This window comes from Setaria viridis, chromosome 8 (genome assembly GCF_005286985.2).
Source record: "Setaria viridis chromosome 8, Setaria_viridis_v4.0, whole genome shotgun sequence".
In the NCBI taxonomy this organism is placed as follows: domain Eukaryota; kingdom Viridiplantae; phylum Streptophyta; class Magnoliopsida; order Poales; family Poaceae; genus Setaria; species Setaria viridis.
The window spans coordinates 16,740,219-16,759,931 of record NC_048270.2 but is presented as its reverse complement, the minus strand read 5'-3'; the positions used below and the strand labels follow the sequence as shown (position 1 = coordinate 16,759,931).

Here is a 19,713-nt window from a genome sequence, read left to right as displayed (position 1 = left end):
GGTATGGATACCAACTTGTAGTTTCTTCACTAAAGCTGTTATAGAAGCATCTGAAATACTCGGCTGTCTGGGTGGTAGTGAACTGGCGACCAGGGAAAGCTGACGCCACTTCGCCGAAAGAGGTGCATCGTCGTCGTACTGTGGGGTTTTCCTCTGACCCAATGTTGAGGAATGTCTTGGTCTCTATCTGCTGCTAGAAGACCTTGCTCATGTACAAGTTGAGCCAGAGGGTGATGAACCACCAGGGACCACTAGGATTACCAATCGGCTCTCCCTTTGATAGTTTGACACCAATCTGGTGCATCATGTGGTAGGCTGATCCTAGCAGATGCTTCCCGAGAGGGATGGCGGCTCCTCTTGACAGGGCTTCGGCCAGAGCTTGTGTGTTGGAAGAAGGGCCGACTGCTCTGCCGCAGAAAAGGTGCTTCTCTAGCCACATCATCAAGAAGGCTGCGTATTCTCTTTCTAAAATCGTCCCGGTCCTCATGTTTTTGTTGATATAACCTTTCCACCTGCCGATTCCTTTCGTTTCCAGCCGATGGGTCGGCTTGATCAGATAATTAAAGGGTGTATCGGGGGAGGAAATATCGAGGCCGGTCAGCATCAGAACATCGGCTAGAGTTGGGGTCATGGGTCCGTGCCCGAAGAGAAACGCATTAAGCGCGTCAGACCAGAAGTAGGAGGCTGCTATCACCAAGGGTCCATTCTTCTCCATCTGGGACAAAGATAGATTGATGCACTGGCCGATTTTTAATTCATCCCATTAAACTCTCTTGGAGTTGACCATTCTTTGGTACCACTCTTTCCAGCCGGGGGTTTCATTCGGCCAAGATCTAAAAGTGCCTGACCACTTGCTCAAATCCATAGGTGATTGCTTAAAAGGGATTCTATGGGTTTCTAAATTAATCAGATCAGTCGGGTCTGGGTTCCTCATAGGGCCTAAGCAGATGAGACCAGGAGCTTCGGAAAGGCGGATGATGATTTGTTGTCTGAACACCTAAAGAAGGTAAAAAGGGGAGAACTAAGAATAGATCTAAAAAATGTATGGGCGGTAAAATATAAAAGGGAAAAGTTTCGAATGTTTACCTCTGGAATAAAGCTCATCGTTGCTGATGGGGTCGCCGATGGAACTGCCGTCGCTGATGAAGCTGCCGGCAGGACCTCCGTTGCTGGTGGAGTTGCCGATGGCGCCGCCATTGAGGGGACAAAGCGGGATGCGGACAAAAGAAGGATTGCCGGAGAATGCGATTGGAAGCCAAAAGGGCACTAGGAGGAGATGGAAAGTGATTCGCCGAGGAGGAAGTTACTGAGCTCGTGGAGAAGAAGCGGCAGGGAACGCCAGTATTTAAAGACGGTCCGAGAGAAGGGGTAAAGGCGGGATTTTTACCACGCCGTCTACACAAATTTCGGGGGAGCGGTTGTCTCAGGCGCCCAGTTCGAAAAGATTGCAATCATCAGGTAGAAGACCGCGAAACAGAAGGAGATTTTTGCTACGTTTGTTTCGGAGAAGGGGTTAAAAAAGAATTTCGAAGTAAAGGCATGTTTTACTCCGAAACTGACGCCAGATTTTGACACATTTTGGATCGGCGTCAAGAGAGGAAAGGATTGGCCGATGCGGCGGATTAAAAGATCACGATTGGGAATCGGCCGATTGGTGCTGCAGTTGGGAATCGGCCGATGGGCGCTACAGTGTTTCGAGTGATTGGCAGACGGAGTGGAGGTCGACTGATTGGAAGGCTGGAGCGTTTGGGCTAATATGGGTTTAAGGTGGGCCAGAAAAAGAAGACAGAGAAAGATTGGCCCGTGGGAGTATGATAACCAACTCCGATACGAGTTGTGTCTCGTTTTCGATTTAAAATTAGAGATAGATCCTAGTCAGTTAGGAAATCAGTTGTAACAGGCTATAAATAGCTATCTTTGGAGATTTGTAAAACAACACATCAATCAATACAAACAATCTAATTTTTCATCGTACTTTACTTTCAAGTCGGCGACTTCGCCAATACATCTTTTTCTTTCATGAGTTCGTACGGGTTGGCAGGGCTGCATCGACACGATCTCCGGCCGATTCTGTAAGTTCCGTTTATCGAGTAATATCTAAACTTTAACTTCGGGCGCATCGCTGTCGTTTCGTTTAGATTTATTCACAAGTTATCGATATTAACTAGAACTATAGGTTTTATCTATTGTTTTAGTTTTATCACGAGTTATCCAGCTTGAAATTTGAACTGTCAGCTTTATTACTGTTATTTTTATTTATCATTATACAACCGATTAGATCTATTTCAAGTGTTGCTTCGTAGCGTTGTCTAGTCTGCTTTGGTAGATTCTTTACAATCGTTGCATGATTGTCGGCTGTTCTATAGCCAGTCATCTTCATAGCAAATCGGCCGATTCGCTGATACGCTTTTCGAGACACATCGGAACTTTAGCCGATCGAAATCCCTAGGATTTAATACATTTCTTTCCTTATCAATCAACAGGTCAGATTGACTGGCACGCCGCGCGAACCGCACCAGGGCGATCACCCGAACAGGAGCTAAGCGGATTCTCCCAGGTCGTATGTCTGACGCTGAAGGTCATCGGCCGATTTTTAGCGCCAACAAGCTATTACTCTTTTATTAATTATCCAAATATACATCAAAAGTACCTATTAAGTCATATTAAAACATGATTAGAATCCTATTAAAATATGATTAGCTACATATAGATCATATTATATAGTATGGTAATATATTGATGTAGTTTTCATTTACCCGTAGCATCGTACGGGCATATTTGGTAGTTAAAAACAAATATGAATATCATATTAACGTATATTAACGCATGGATATAAATACTGATATTTTGGATTCGCAGGCATCCATCCATCCGGCACGCCGCCTCTCCCGTCTGGATCTCGCCCGTGCCCGACGCCGCCCCTCCCGTCCGCCACCTGCTCTCCCTCCGCCGCCTCCCCCGCCATCCGCTGCCTCCCGTGCCCGTCGCCGCCCCTCCCGTCCGCCACCTGCTCTCGCTCCGCCGCCTCCCCTGCTCTCCGCCGCCGCCCCTCCCCACCGTCGCACCTCCCCATCGCCTCTCATCCCGTCCGCCACCTTCCCTCCCCTCCGCCTCCTCCCTGCTGTCCACCGGTGACCCTCCCATCGGCGCACCGGAGCAAGGACATCTTCAGGATCTCAGCTTCGTTTCGCCAAGGTAAGGAATCCCTATCATGTCAACCCATCTGTGTCTTCGGTAGCAACTGCAACTCATCTTGTTGGACATGTGCTAGATAGTAGTACTACCTTTTTTCCCTTTACTGATTATGCTTTGAATTCAATTGGAATTGGATATAGTTGCAATGTGTGTGGTAATCTCACCAAGTAGGTCAGCATATTCACTGCCCATCCCTAACCCTCCAACCAAATAAGGATGGGACCACTCAAACCCACTTTATCCCTCCAATCAAACAAAAAACAGGATCCAACTTATCCCTACAATCAAACTAGAGATGGGTTGAACCCAACCTAGAAAAATGGGATGGAGCCGATCCATCCCAATTGGTCCCAAAATCAAATACATGCTAACGACAAAAAAGAAAAGAAAAGAAGGGCGAGTGCGAGAGCCGCCGGCGATCGAGCCAACTCATCCAACGCGATCTCCTCGCCGGCCGGCAAGGTTCGTTCCCTCCTAGGCGCATCCATCCGCTCAGTTGGGGCTCTCGACCGCAGGTCCTCCACGATCTTTCACCAGCTTCTTGTCTGCTTCTGCAGATCTGATACGCAGCCACCGCTGTTGGTGTCACCGCGCCATCTGGCAGTGGTGCTGCTTCACAACACAGTGTGAATTACGAGCACCCCATCAAGCACGGACTAGTTTTTAAACCGCATCCAAGCATCATGTTGCTTTTGATTTTAAAATGCCTTTTAGTTCTAAGGGTTTAGGGATATTTTATTGGTATAAATTAAGCCCAATGATTTGTGAAAGTAGTTCAAGTGTGCAATCACATCGCGTCATTTTGATTTTCTTAAGATGTTTTATGATCTTTAACATAAACTAGTTTGGATCACATTGCGTGAATGTCCCTGGATCTAAACGCCCCTGATCCTGAACTTAATTTTCCTGAACGACCATGTGGTGAATCTATTATATTAGACATCACGTGCTACTCAAACTTCTTAGAAATGCATAATCAAATGGGAGTTTTCTCATTCTTATTTTGACCTGTAGTGCTAGCTAGTATGATAGAGAATTTACTAATGCATAATCAAATGGTTCCTCAGCAGAACTGCTCTATAAAACTTACAAGTTAGTACTGGTACATCAATGGCTGAAATATCTATTCTTGAATAGTTATGAGATTTACATTAGGTGCATTACTACTATTTGCAGCAGTTAAGTTTTGTGAAATTAATTTGCCAGCTCCACCTTTCAGAAGTTGAGCTCACTAAAATTGAAATATGCTCATCGCATTCTGACCTTTTTATGGATGGTACAGGCATGTCTTATAGCAACAGTGTTGAAATTAAGATTGGAATATTTAATGTGATAGTACGTCTGTGTATATGCTGATCATCTACAGCATTGTTATTTAAAATCTACACTGCAAAATTGAGATGTAACTTAACTGAAAGAAAGGTGGCATTTTTGTTGCCTAAGATGTCAATTTCCTCGTTTGCCCCTCCTATGATCATTACTAGAAAACAAGTAGTTGTGGTAATTCAGAGGAGCAGCTGACGAAGCACAAAATCAAATATTCATTATTGGATTGAATTTCAAGTTTTCAACAATGCTATGATTTGTTCATAGACAAACGTGCTGGTATGGCTTCTTATTCTAAAAGGGAAAATGAAACAGAGAATGCAGTGGTGCAGTGGCAGAGCTTAATCTGATTTAGAGGGGGCCAGTACTAGTAATCTAGAGAGATTAGCAATCTTTAATCAAATTAATCACTGTTGTACCATTGAAAACAGCAAACTACTTCTTTCTTGGGGGGGTGGGGGGTGGGGGTGGGAGGCATGGCTCCCTTTAGGGCATCTCCAATGTATAGGAGTGACCCTGGTTCTATATGGAACCTCCTTTGTCTTGTTAAAAATAGAGTAAAATGTACGGCCGGACCTCGAACTTGGCAGGGAGTGCCATCTAGTTCCCCAAACTCCTAAAATGCACACTCAGACCCCTAAACATCCAAATACATTCACATAAGGTCCAAATTACTATTTCTTGCATTAAATTGCGTACGTGGCAGGCTAAATGGATGATGATGCGGACCTGACATGTGGGGCCCACATGTCAGGCCCATCTCCCTTCTCTAATGCTCTATTCGTGGCCCATTGTCTTCTAATTAAAAAAAAGAAAAAAAATCAACCGCAAGACTTCTCCGCGCAACCCCTGCGGCCGACACCCGGGCACGACCTCGGCCCACGCCCGATCCGGCAGGGCTGTCGCCGCAGTTTCGCCGCGCAAGCTGCGACCTTGGCCGCCGAAAGCCCAGGCGTGGCCTCTGCCACCTCCGTTCCCGCTCAGCCGCCACCGTCCGCACAAGGCCGTTACCCTCGGCCAATGGCAACTCATGCACGGCCTCAGCGCTGTCCGCTCGCGCCGCGAGGCTCGCAACCTTGGCCAACGGCAACCCGGGAATGGCCTCAACCAAGGAGCGGCGGTGGCATAGCTTGCGGGGGTGGGGCAGACCGGCATGGATCTCTGGTGGCGGATGGGCAAGACAACATGGTGGTGCGGGGAATCGACGCTCAGTGCAACTGGAGAGGCGCGAGCGGCAGGGAGCTCGCCGGTGGTGCCGGTTGGGCAGGGTTGCGCATGGTGCCGTCTTGGTTTCGGCTGACCTATGGGGCAGCGGTAGCGCGGATCGGCCGCTCGGGGCTGCGGCAGGGGTGGGCTCAACCGGTGCGGCACATGGTCGGCAGGGGCGGACCGCGCCGGGCTGGGGGTGCTGCTCAAAGGCGTTCGTGCTGCTCAGCCGGATGTGAAAGAGGTGAGGAAGAGAGAGGAGGCAGAGAGAAAATAGAGGAGCTGACATGTGGGCCCACGTGCCAGGTCCACGTCAGCGCATGGCCAGCATGCCACGTAGGTAGTTTAACACGGGGAACAATGATTTGGACCTCGCGTGAACCAATTAGCAAGTTTGGGGACTCTAATGTGCATTTTAGGAGTTTAGGGACCTAGATCACACCCCTTGTCAAGTTCGAGGTCCGGCCGTACATTTTACTCTTAAAAATAACACAATGTATAGGACCAGCTTCTTTATTACTGTGGGTCCCACTTAATAAATAAAAAAATATCCCTTCAACCACTGTCGTTCCTGTCCACTCGTGCACAGGTCCACCAGTCGTTCTCCCTTCCATCTATCTCCTCATGGCGATGGCCAACAGAGCCATCTCCTATCCCCCAAGATGCATGCCTGATCTGATTTAGATGGAAACAAAGATTACTTCCGGTGCTTGTTCAAATCAGATCTCCACCATCACGAGGCTCGATTTGGTGCGGCCACCATCAATCGCCAGTCTGATTTGGAGAGGTCAAGCCGTTGCTTCGATGCGGAAGCAGGCGGCCGTTTCTGCAAAGGCCGCTACCACCCCTCACCGGTGCAGATTCCATGTCAAATCGGGCGTGGAAGCGGAGGGTAGGGGAGGTGAGGAACAACAAGAGTAGACTGCCCGACGCGGTAGAAGGCACGCGGCAGCCAGATCTGCATGGGGCGCTACCTCCGCTGCTGATTTCTTCAGAAAAATCGGGCCCTGGAAGGGGAAGGGAAAGAGGAGGTGGCCAACGACGGACAGGTCGCTGCTACTTCCTCTTGGTGGCTTCTCCGACCTGGCTCGGGCATGGAGCGTCGAGGCTATTGTGCCCAAGAGCAACTCCGGCGGCTCCACCACTCAGGTTCGGCAGGAGCAGCAACGGTAGGAGAGAGAAAGTTGGGTTGCGGAGGACATTGAGTTTTTTATTCTAAGGGACTCGCTTCCATGGATGGGAGCAGGTTCTCTGTCTCCCCCAGATAGGAGCGACCTCGCAATGTCTGGGACCGGGTCCGACGCGTATAGGAGCGGGTAAGGACCACCCATTGGAGAGGCCCTTAGTCTGCATATAGGTGTGAGTAAGAGCAACTCCAAGAGGCTGCTAATCTTACCCCCAATACCTTTTTTAGGAAAAAAGAGAGAAAAAATGAACTCCAACAATCCACCTAAACCTTCCCCAATTTTTTAGCGACGCTAAAAAATAGCCTGCCACCACGTATATTTTAGCGTTGGCATTCCTCCCCCAATCCTGATTCCCGCACGCCCGCGCGTCCCTTCTGATGGGCCCAATACGATGACGTGGCCTGTGTTTGAAATATTAGGGGCTATTTATTAGCGATCTGCTGTGGACTGATATGTTTTTGGGAATTTTTTTTGGGAGAACCCCCAATATATAGTTTTGGGGAAGAATTTTTTAGGATACTCTTGGAGTTGCTCTAATGCAAACAAAAACTTCTAAACACGCTACTATCAACTGGGGGAGGACTTCTTGCAGTTCAGTTGAGGGATAACAAAATACAACTCAGGGCTTTTGTTGTTTGAGTAGCCAGTTATCTACAATGAAGCAACCACCACATTGCACTTAGAGCTTCATGTGTGTGCAGCTGATGTAAACAAGGGAGATTTGTGTAAGCCATGCTCATAAACATTTTTTTATCAGTATAACGAAACTGATCAACTACCAGGACAGACATTTTGCATTAGTATTTGTATAGAATGATGTTAACCATCATCAATAGTGAGCATAGTCAGTACAAATGTGTACCAACATAGTGTGTGTTTGATCAATTAAAGTTTGATTTCCTTTCTTCAAAATATCCTAACTCTAGGCATTCAACTTTGGTAGGGTGTCACTCCACTAGGTTATTTGAGAATTTTTGTTACTTACCAGAAATTAAAATATCTACTATGTGATTTTCTAATATTCTTGGATTTTCTAACATGTGAGTTTGGTTTTGTAGTGATATACTAGAATTTATGCCGATTTTCTAACTAGATCTGATCCAAATCTTGAATAGATACCAAGAGTGAAGAGACTTTATAATTTGTTCATTTTCCTAGTTATGTTTCCTGCAACTTCATGATGAAATGCCATACCTGTTGCGTTTGATGCTTGCAGTCGTAGCAATACGGTAGCATATAATCTCACAGTAGCATCTGCCACATATCCATATGTGCAATGCCTAAATTTGGGATATATGCCAATGCCAGTATATTTACTATTCAGTGTTACTAAGCTAGTGCTGGTCTGTTCAATTGTTTGTTCTTTTCCTTGTTTGTTTCTCTTGCCTTCATTTGGGTGTATTGTTTAGACAGGCTTAGCAGTGGAGTGGCTGCTCATCGCCCTTGATACAGTTTTAGCAGTCTAGTCTGTTTTTCCCATATTGGGTTTTTTCAACATATTTGACATTTGCTTGAGATTATGATGATCATCATCTGCCAGATTGACAAGGTTGTTATTTCTATTATTCATAGAGAAATGGAACTGGGTGATAAGGCAGTTGGTTTTCTGCTGACGCTAACTAGCTTATCCATCTTCACCTACTATACATTCTGGGTCATTATCTTGGTTAGTAACTTCTAAGCTTTTTTTCAGTTTCAGTTCAAGTAGAACTGTTATGACCTTATTTCTGAATGGTTATTTTGTTTTTCTTGTTCCCATCTAGCCATTCGTCGACAGCGACCACTTTGTCCACAAGTACTTCCTGCCTCAAGAGTATGCGATTTTAATACCAGTGATTGCTGGCGTGGTTCTTCTTTCTTTCTTGAGCGTCTTTGTGGGTCTCGTGATGCTCAAATCAAAGAAAAAGAAGAAGACCAATTGATTGTTTTGACATGTACACTGTATTATTCACTTACTATGATTAAATCCATGAGTTCAGTCTCTATGTACTCCCTCCGTTCCAAAATTTGGGTCTTTTTGACTTTTCTAGATACATAGACTTTGTTATGTATCTAGACATAACCCAATAATTAGGTGCATTGCAAAATTTATGTATCTAAAAAAGTTAAAATGATCTGCATTTTGGAACGGAGGGAGTAATTGCTAGAAGCTCGGTAAACGGTTCCAATATATTGAAAGGCGCTCACTTTGTAATTCAGAACTCTATAGCCTTTTTAATTCTTGGGTCACGTCAATTAAAAGATGACCACTCAGATTGTTGTTTTCTCTTTATTGTGAAATATTCTATTTTTGTCTTTCTAATTCTGGGTTAGTCAATTAAAGGCGACCACTTTTTGAACTGTCGGATTGTCATCAAGAGCCCAGGTTCACGCTCTTCTGATTGGAGCACATCAGCCTTGGTCAGGCCAATCCCCTTCCATAAACCACATCACTACGGCATCTGCTCACTCTTGCCTTAAATCAAGCACCAAAGGCATTAATCCTGTTAACTGTGGGCGGAGCCATCAAATATGTAGCCGTGTAACAGACCCCAAGTTAAATTGCAAATTCAAGTGAAGGCAACATGTTCTCACAAGAAAAGAGGTGAGGCAAATATGTTTTCCATATTGAAACATCAAACATCTCCCAAGTGACCATTTAGGCTAAGCACAGCAGTAAATTGAGACATCGGTAACTGACGTTTACACTGAAGCACAGCACTGGAGATGACACATTGTGAATAATGGAGCATTGCAGACATGCTTATAAATAAAATGATCAAGCTGCTTTTTCAAGTGAAGAATCCTGTGCGGCAGGGATGAAAACAGATCGGATACAAACGGATATATGCGGATACAAATACAGATAGTTATTTTTTTCTCGGATCGAATTTGGATACAAATAGTACCAAGATGTGTTGAATATTGATATTCATCCTATTCGGATTTTAGAAATACAACTTTGAGTACCCAGATTCGGATACGGTACGGATATTGAATGTCTGGATTCGGATACGAACTTATCATTTTAGTGTCTTTTTAGTGTCTGAACCCCTTCGGTCGGATGAACAAACGTATAATATTCGTATCACTTTCATCCCTACTGTGCAGGGTACAAATTGTTACATACTTGGGCTCGTATAGGTAATAGAAAAGCGAATTCCTTGTATGACACTAAAAATTGACCCATTCCCTTTCATGCCATTGTGTTCCCTTCCCTTGTGCGCCACTAGATGAAATTTTCATTACCCTTACTGCCACTGTTGTTAGTTCCACACAAAATTGTCACTGTTATGGCTATTGGGTCCGTCAAAATACACTAGGCAATGTCATCTCTGCTCTTTGTTACACTAACAAGGTGGGCCCGTGCCCATACAACTAGCCGAACCCTTCCTCAGTCCAAATCGATCGCCATCCTCAATCCAAATCGATCCCCTTCTCTCATCCTCAAAACCCTAGCGTGGAAGCAACGACGGCAGGTCAGGCGGAGGTCGTGGGCGAGGCTCCTACAGGCCACGAGCAGGGGACGGTCGAGGTTCCAGGCTCCAGCCGACCACGCATGCAGGTTGGCGTGCCCCGTGCCTACGACGCGCAGGTCGGCGTGCCCCCGGCCTGAGCAGCGCACGAGAACATTTGGAGAAGTACGTTCACCCATATTATTCAGTTGAGAGATTTAGGGCTGCATATGAGAATCTTATCCCTACCCTCACCGGCAAGTCTGAGTGGTAGAAGTCTAACCACGGCTTCTTCATGTATCCACCTCTTCTCAAGGCTGTGGCTGGAAGAAGAAAGAACGAGATGTTCAAAGGAGCTGCTGAGAGCAATGGCAATACAACACGCAGAAAAGGGCACCATAGATACGATATTTGCGGAGGATTTGGACACCATTGACACACATGCAAAAACGGTTACCCGACTGATATAGCATAGCAGCAATGCTAGATGAGACTGAGAGGTACTCCTTCCGTTGCAAATTATTGCAAATTATAGGATCTTTTGGTTGGTGTATTTCATATTATTCAATATGTGCCCATGGTATATATTGTTAAACTAATAGATTGTTCATGCAGGGGCCCACCTAAGAAGAAAAAGAAGAAAAGCAGTGAACCAGCTCAAGAATCAATAGAGAATAGTATTGTAGCTGTTAGCTCAACTTCAGGACCCACACCAATGTGTTTTCCACCAAGGTAAGCATCTCGGCACATATATTCAACTTCCCTTACAATTATGAAGTTCTAAATTACCAACAATGTCTCTCCTGTTGTATTCTAGCCAAGGAAGCTCCAAATTGAGTTCTGGGAGAACTTCTAGGTAAGTTTTTGTTTCTTGCACATGTTCTGGTCATTGCTACACTTTCATTCCTTTACCTACTAAAGTCAATGTAACTCTTATTTGCAAGTCAGGATGTGACTCCGGTCATCCTGAACTACTCTCCTTGAGTGCACTTTGCCATCTTGTGAAACTGCACTACCTGGTACTTCCAAGCATTTAACAGAAAACCAAAATGCACGAGGGGAGGCAAAGGCAGTGAAGGAAAAGGCAAAGAAGCAGCAAAACTTGGTGCCACCACATAGTCCTGCAATGTGCACCAGAAGCAAAGCTCATGACAACCCAGCTATGAGCACTAGAAGCAAAAGAAAAATTCTTGACTAAATGTCCAGCTATGGCTTTTGGGCACTATTTTGCTTGGTTTTGTATGATGTGGTCAATGTACTGACCTTTGGATGACCTATATGATACCAAACTGATCTCATTTTGCTCTGTACAAATGGTCCTCATGTGATCTGTGTAAGAGCGTTGTGTAATGATACTCAAATTGCTACTCATTTTACTTGTATGTGATATGTGATGAGACAATGGTACTCATTTGATCTATGATGAAACTCTAAGAAGTGGCAAATTTATGTTGAGTCATTTATGTGAGAATGGTCTGTGTGATGAAACTCTAAGACGTGGCAAATTTATGTTGTCATTTATGTGAGATTTTTATGTCATCAATATGGAATGTGAAAATATATGCCATTCATTTATATTAATTCAATTTATTCAAATTGTTTAAATTCATCGAGCAACGTTATGTTCATCCGCATATAAAAATCCCGAGAAATCATTATGAAATAGCAAATTTGCCTTCTTTCTTGTGGGAGGGGTAAAATCGTCTTTTCCCTACCAATTTAACATCATTTAACACCTTAGTGATGGCAATGGCATAGAGGTGATTGGAAATTTCATACAGCAACACAAGGGAACTAACGAATTTCAGTGGTACACAAGGAATTGGATCAATTTTCAATAGCATAGAGGGAATTGGCTCTATAAAGAAAGGTAAAACAACAAAACTGCTGTTACAACCAGCGCAGCCGAGGCAGAGAGAACCACCACCAAGAAATAATCCGGTTAGCCTAAGTGATTATATTTGCAAACTTATTCAGTTTGGTCGACTTCCATGGCTTCAACTGAGTCTGTCAGAATCTCTCTTAACTTCCGCCTCCTTTCTTTCGCCAAGCTAATGCACTCCTGCAGGATAAGATTCGAAATACAATTAGCAGCAATTACTTTAAATATGTATTATATTTGGAGTACACATGCCATGTAGTGAACGTGATAATAACAGAAAAAGAAAAGGAGTCAACCTTAACAAAACAAAACCAAATGTTGCAAGATTGCAAATTTGTAGTATCTTAGCAAAGCCCATTGACCACAGTTTAATACAAGCAGCTCATTGACCACAGTTAACACAATGCAATAATATCCTCCTTATCAAATAACATGTAAGAAGTCTATTCTCTGCTAATGACACATTGCTGCAAATTCACATGCACTACCGCATAGTTTTACATAGCTCAGGGTTTTCAAAATTTAACGTACTCCATGCGTCCATCGAGAAAATTTAATATTTGAAAAAAAGAAAAGGAATTGCTTTAGAATGTTGGTCAAGAGTTAGTGAAACTAAATAAATGTTTAGTGTAAAAGTTTACACCGACAGATTCATATTAAATGTAATTTTAAAATAATGTTGATTTTATAGCGATTAACAATAGAGTAAAGATCGTTTTGCACCCCTTGTCACTGAGTTTGAAAAAAAAACCCTAAACTCAAAAATCAAACATCAGACACCCCCGGCTCTCAAAAACTGGACAGATTGCCCCCTTTAGCAGTTCAAAGTGGTTTCAAGCCTGTTTTCCCTGATGTGGCATGCGGGGCAGTTTCGAAAGACAGAAAAGTATAAATGAAATATTTCCATTACAAAACATTCTAGGAAGAAAATCTCAGATTAACTGACCTTAATAGCTTCCATGGAAGTCACTGCACCTCCAAGTTTTTGTATTGACACTATGCGGTCTGAAGAATCTACAACAACAGTCACATAGGTCTCTATTACTGATTCCTCTTCAGAAGTTGGGTCCGCCAGAATACTATCCTTGTGAAGTGCACATGTAAGGGAAAATGGAATGTTGCCAAGTGTAAGCTTCCTCTTTTCTCTGTTTACCAATTCGAATTTTGTCTTTCCTTCATTGCCTCCAACAGTGAATAGTCTACCATCATCACCAATAGAAACTAAAGGAATCTCCACTGCAAAAATAACATAGAACGTGATTAGTGATTTGTAAGAGCTTCATCACCTCGTGCGAACTCATCTTTATTTTTTCTTAATGCAAAGATTGTGCATCTCTTTTGCGTATTTTTGAGAAAAGGAAGTAGTGATCAGTCAGAAATGACACAAAGGTACCAGCAGGTACTAGCACTAATTCAACAGGATCTCACCTCGCTTCCAAAGGGTGATTCAAATCATGATCCAACTTTGGATAATGGCTGGTGCCAAAGGGTTTCACGGCTGACCATGGTTGAGGTTTAATTTTGGATGGAAAAATTGTCGGTCGTTCTTATTTTCTTTAGTGGCACGTATGAAATTAAGAAAATAAAATCTGGTGAGGAGCGCATATAGTTAAGCAGATACTAGCACTAAGGCATTAAAACATAACATAATAATTGAATGCATGAACCAAACTTATTTGAAGAGCAATAGAGGTGAGCATAGCATAGTTGATATTTTGGCTTCCTAACCAAAACATATGAACTATAACAAACTGCAAGTTGCCCAAGTGAATGCGTTGGACCAACAAAGCATTAGCTACAAAAGGATTTAGCGCTCAGACATGAAAGAACATGCAAGGGATGAGCATGCAGTGCCAAGGAAGTGCCAAAGCAGAGATGAAGACAGCTAGGCAACAGTTTGAGTTCGAGATCAACAACAGCATCAGCCACTAGGTCAGCCTTAGTTAGACTGAGGACAGAAATTGCGCTATAGTGAGAATGTTCCTAAAGATCGTACTCTTGGGAACCAGTTCAAGGTATGCATGACTGCCTGAGCACCGGTCAATTTTCACCTGAAAATCCAGGCCCCCGAGCAAAACAAAGTTTATGACCATCTATTTTCGTACTTTCAATGACAGTAAGGGTGTTGCACTTGTAATTTTCTTGCACAAGTGAGCTAAGCATAGGTCTGTTCCAGTCACAAGAAAAAGAGACACAATTATCTTATCATGTAGCAGATAATGTTGGTGGGATCAACCCCAGCAACACCTCAACTCTCACACACACTTGCACTCCTGCACTGAGGGGGCAGAAAGGAGAACAGAGAGCACTCTGCTTTGGTGCTGCTGAACTGAGCTGCAGCTGCTCCTACCTCTTCCATATAAACAAGGTATAGCAAAAGTCAAGAGAGGTACAAGTGATGTCACTACCAACTGCTACTAGCATACTTCTACTAGCACTACTATTGCATCACTACCTGCTGCCTACTACCCCTACTTGCTACAGCCTGCTGCTGTAAATTGACGAGCAGAGCATGGCCAAAAGAAAAAATGAAGCGCAGCAGTTGCTCCAATAACAGAGGTAATGCAATAGAATACTTGATTATCCATCAGATAAGGTGCACAGGTGTTCATTTCACTACAATTAAGTATAAAAAAGCAAGATATAGTCATATTTGAAATTAATCAAATCACCAAGCACCTAATGGGAACACAAAAATACACATATTTCCTTCCAACAGATAAGGTGCACAGATGTTCATTTCACTACAATTAAGTATAAAAAAGCAAGATAGTCATATTCGAAATTAATCAAATCACCAAGCACCTAATGGGAACACAAAAAATACACAAACTTGCTCCTAAAAGAGTAAGGAACACAAAAAATACACATATTTCCTCCTAAAAGGGTAACTTATTCAACAACTATCAAGAGCTCTAACATAAATATCTTATATGATCTCAAAAAAACATAAATATCTTATATTCTAATCTTTCAGGCATAAACTTTACGGATGAATCAAAAGTTCAAAACACAGTAGGAAGCAATTATCTCATTATAGCAGCTTCCAAAAACTAACACAGGAAATATATAAAAAAGACTCGGCCGGTGGGGGAAAGACCATCCCCACAGTCCGAGAAAAAAGACTCAGCAGCATGGGGGGAAAAACTAAGAAGAGCTCAACCAGAGTCCGTCCGAGAAATGTCAAGAAAGCTGCCCCCTATGGTTCGGGACTTTACCCGTGCTTTGAGGCCCAAACCCACGACTGCCCCACTACACGAGGGCCTGTCTACCACAGTTCGGTTCCCCGTGCTGACCAGGAAACCAGCAAGTGACCTTTTTCAATCCAGTCCTATTTAATTCGCTCCCATAGGGAGTCTAACCTGGACCTGCTGGATGCTACTCAAGTGCTCTAGCCACTAGACTAGAGGCCCTTTCACAACACAGGAAATGTGTTAGGACTTGGAACCACAGAAGGATATGCATCATTTTAGCCCTTTCAATTTTAGAGCTAATTCTTTTCTCAACAGTTGTCAGTTTGCATCATGGGCATAGTTTGTACGGCCCTGAACCCAAGCAATGCAACCATGCTGATGAACAGCAGCCGCACCACGAGGCCAGGGATAGAGGGAGATAGGATTCAACTAATAATCAAAAGATATACAATCCCATCCTTATATTGATGGAAAAACTTGATCATAAGGAAGCAACCCAATCTAATACTATCTCTAAGGCTGCACATGACATTTGTGTATTCGATACTACCATAGGCTGAGAAAATCAGCTCGAGAGGTTGGTTTCATTAGAAGGTTTCACACAGAAAGGACAGAAGTAATAACATAAATACATTCATGATGGAAGTAACGGCAGCAGAGTATCAGGGTATTATAGAATAGTGATATTTCCAATATTGTACAATGAGATAGTGGGAGGATATCATGTCCATAATATAGACAGTGAAAATAAAGGAGCGTACAATGTGTGAAGGCAGCCACTGCTGAAATCAGTGCAGCGTCAAACAGAGACCCATCAACATTCAAACAATAGATATCCTGCAAATGTTTGATGTCAAGAAAAGATCAAAACAAAGCTCTCGTAAAGAACTTATTTAGGACCCAGAATATCTCAACTTGTTTCTAAGGAAAAAGATAGACCTGTGCCACTTCAGAATGTAACAATTTGGAAAATTTCAATGTAAATTGGAAAGGCCACCCTAAAAAGGTTTATCTAATCATTGGCCACTCTTGAACATTATTGACTGTTTTCCATTCAAATTCTACTAACCTCTGCTCTTTCTCTTGGCGGCCCTCAATGTATTGAAAAAACTGCTAGGCTAGGCGGTGAAGGGTGTCTTGTGCTTAGGCATCGCATAGGTGTGACTAAGCGCTAGTACTTTTTACAGGCGAGTAGAGTAACAACATGTTAAACAGAGTATATGCGGGAGGAGCCGGGACACTAAGACATTACCATGCAATCCATGAGTTGCATGACCACAGATCATTAATCTCCACCTCTAATTTGTCCCGCTTTCAGATATAAATCAAGCCCTAAACTTCTTTAGGTGAAAAAAAATGGCTAGACAAAACACCTAGGTGCTAGGTGAGGCGGTCTTCCTCCGCCTAGCACCTATCGCTGATTAGCTCTGCCTAGCCACCGCCTTTCAAAACAGAGACTGGCAACAAGGCTTAATTCGATGTGGAGCTCACTGGAGCAGGCAGCACCTAGGTCCCCACAAAGAAGGGAAAAGTACGAATGGCATAAGATTGTTCACTTTTTAGAATGGCATTTTCCAAGTGGTAAAATTTTGAAGCATCATGGATCCAACCTTGCATGATTTTAACATTGTATGTATTACCGTGAACCCATATTAGATATGCACATGCAGTGCAGCAGTCTAGAGCATACATCCTATTTGGTGCTATCACGTGAACCTTACAGAAAAAGGGGTAAAGAAGGAAACAGTTAAACTCAAAACTTGTATTGGGTGGGGTGGGGTTTATTCAGTTATTTTAGGCCAAATATTATCTGCTCACCGGAAGTTACACAAAGTTTGTCTAATTCCTGTCCACTCCCCTGAGGCATAAAGTCCTAAAACTTACATGGCATAAATTTCAAAGGTGCTGCTGAAAACCAATGCTTGGATAGTAATCAAATTTTGAAGGTTCTCTTAATAGCGTAAAATAAAAAATTGTCACTTGAGTAAAGAAAGTTCAAAAGAGTTACTAAGATGATAGTACAACGAAGGTTTAGAAAGGTAATGAGGAAGTGCTGAGATTAGAGGAAATACATAAGAAATGAAGGTGGGTTAGCTTCTAAAAAAGAAATCAATGATAGAGGGATCACAATAAAGTTGGCTAAACAAGAACGGAGCTTGAGGAAAGGCATCACAAGCACTCAAAACATCACGAATCATAACACATATTAGTATTCTAGCACTCACAGGATAGGATGAGTAAAATCATAAGGATATTTTAGCCTGATTGTAAGGCTGTCATTCTCAACTACAATCATGTTATTCCAAGTCACCTGATCTTTCAAGGTAAACTAGTTTGACTCAATGGAAGCCCGTGGGTGTTTGGATCGGCCCCTTTATCATATTATTCAACTTATGTTATTTATCACTAAAAGTACAAAGTGGAGCCTTTCTAGTGACTAATTGAGATTTTTTCATATCAAGGGTGATGATCCTTTCGGTTCACACTATGAAACTATCAACAAGAGAAGCATAGATATATTACCAGATATGCTAGCCAAGATGCCTTCCCACTGATCAAACAGAGCTGCTTCAAATTCAACACTCCAGAACTGCACAGGAGGCATAAGAGGACAGAAAAAAATTACCTATGCGACACTATGTACCACTTATTAGGTTGTCGAAGTGTTACAGAAAAAAGGACAAAGTAGCAAAATCATGCAATGACAAGACAAAATCGAACAGATTAAAGCCTACAATCAGAAAAATAAGTTTACATGTTTTTCGAAAAAAAATAAGTTTACATGCACGCCAGTGCATGATGAAAACTATTGCTACTCCCTCTATTCTTTTTCATTTAACATTTTTAACTGCAGTTTACAACATGTAACTCATTATTATTTTCTACAGCTATATTTATATCTACTAATGCAAAAACAGAGCATGTGCCACTTAGTATTCAAAGCAATCACATAAGCAAGAGAAAACTAAGCGTAAATGGCAAAGCAAATGTCAAGGAGTCCTGCTCTTATTTTGATTTACAGGAAATAGTCTGTGGTAAATAAACTGAAGTGGCAATGTTATGTTAGTTTATTATTATGATGAAAAAGAATGAATAGGCCAAACCAGTACTCTCTACTCTAAAGCACAGCTACTCGTCTAGTCCATATTGATTGGTCAACAGCCAGGACGAATTCTCGCTTTCACTGGAAAGGATTCAATTCTGCATCTATCTATCTATTCATGCAACAAAGAGCTGAAGTTAATGGAGCAACAAAATGAGACAACAAAAACCTCATGAGAACGTCCTCAAGGGCCTTGGAGATAACCGGTGCCACATCAACAGGCCGGCCTGGCCTGACCAGCGGGGAGCAGATGGGTGGCATATGGAACTCAACAGCTGCGCAAAACAAAGTTAACAAACAATAACAAGAAAAGGCAATAGGAGCAGCAGCTATCCATGGGACAGGGGGAGCACGAACCGAGGGATCCTTCATCTGGGGATTCGGCTGGGGGCGACATAACCTCAAGCTTGACCGACGCGAGCATGGCCTGCAGAGGCATTTCGTCAAGCAGTTGCCGAGCGCGCGAGGCCAGCACGAGGGGAAAATTAGGGGAGAGGAGGGGAACGCATTACGGTGTCGCCAAGGCGAACGAGAGCGGAGCCATGCGCGGAGGAGACGGCGCCGAGGGCGACGGTGGTGGGGCGGGCCTCGCAGAGGCGTCGGGCATCGGGGCGGACGGATTCGCCGAGGTGACGCTCCAGAAAGGCCAGCGGGAAGAGGCGGCGGTACGCCTCTACCTCCATCTCCCCGGCGAGCCCGCTGGCCGCGGCCGCCGCCGGTTCGGTCTCCGCCGCCATCTCACGGCTTGGTGGTGGCAGCTGCCTGGATTTTGGGAGAGGGGTTTGGGGTTTCGTGCTGAAACGCTGCGGCTTACTAGGGTTTATGTTTTCTTCGAAAAAAAGCTAGCCGCAAAAGGTAACACATGTCCGTTGGATTAACATGGAGCGAGGGCTGATCCATCAACCAAACGTCACGCTAACTCGCCGAATACCGTCCCAAAATAAGGCCTTGTTCAGGTCCCAAAATCCCAACTTTGACACTATGCAAAAAGAAAATTCCCCATCACATCAAACTTGCAGTACATATGTGGAGTACTAAATATAGATGAAATCAAAAACTAATTAAACAGTTTTGTTGTACTTTGCGAGACGAATCTTTTGAGCCTAATTAGTCAATGTTTGGACAATAATTCACAAATACAAACGAAATGCTACAGTTGCGCGTTTATGACAAAATGCAAACTTTG

General features: G+C 43.5%; 2 protein-coding genes and 1 long non-coding RNA gene across 4 annotated transcripts; 2 read left to right on the top strand and 1 right to left on the bottom strand.

Annotated features, from left to right (window-relative positions):
- Window positions 1-2,912: 2,912 nt before the first annotated feature.
- On the top strand, window positions 2,913-9,167 carry LOC140223575 (dolichol-phosphate mannose synthase subunit 2). Its single transcript, XM_072295546.1, has 3 exons — window positions 2,913-3,195; window positions 8,487-8,580; window positions 8,678-9,167. The coding sequence occupies exons 2-3, from the start codon at window positions 8,491-8,493 to the stop codon at window positions 8,834-8,836; spliced, it is 249 nt and encodes an 82-aa protein (XP_072151647.1). The 5' UTR covers window positions 2,913-3,195; window positions 8,487-8,490; the 3' UTR covers window positions 8,837-9,167.
- A 1,107-nt stretch (window positions 9,168-10,274) lies between these two features.
- Window positions 10,275-11,768, top strand: LOC117833277 (uncharacterized). 2 transcript variants are annotated; one of them, XR_004635384.2, is made up of 5 exons: window positions 10,275-10,534; window positions 10,665-10,848; window positions 10,964-11,080; window positions 11,166-11,204; window positions 11,293-11,768. It is a non-coding gene; the product is annotated as an uncharacterized lncRNA (long non-coding RNA). The 2 variants fall into 2 exon arrangements; XR_004635383.2 differs by having other exon boundaries at window positions 10,278-10,534; window positions 11,297-11,768.
- A 335-nt stretch (window positions 11,769-12,103) lies between these two features.
- On the bottom strand, window positions 12,104-19,346 carry LOC117833276 (uncharacterized). The gene is made up of 7 exons (XM_034712720.2): window positions 19,040-19,346; window positions 18,885-18,954; window positions 18,697-18,802; window positions 17,948-18,014; window positions 16,186-16,261; window positions 13,177-13,466; window positions 12,104-12,410 (listed from the first exon to the last, which is right to left on the bottom strand). The coding sequence occupies exons 1-7, from the start codon at window positions 19,262-19,264 to the stop codon at window positions 12,318-12,320; spliced, it is 927 nt and encodes a 308-aa protein (XP_034568611.1). The 5' UTR covers window positions 19,265-19,346; the 3' UTR covers window positions 12,104-12,317.
- Window positions 19,347-19,713: the final 367 nt, after the last annotated feature.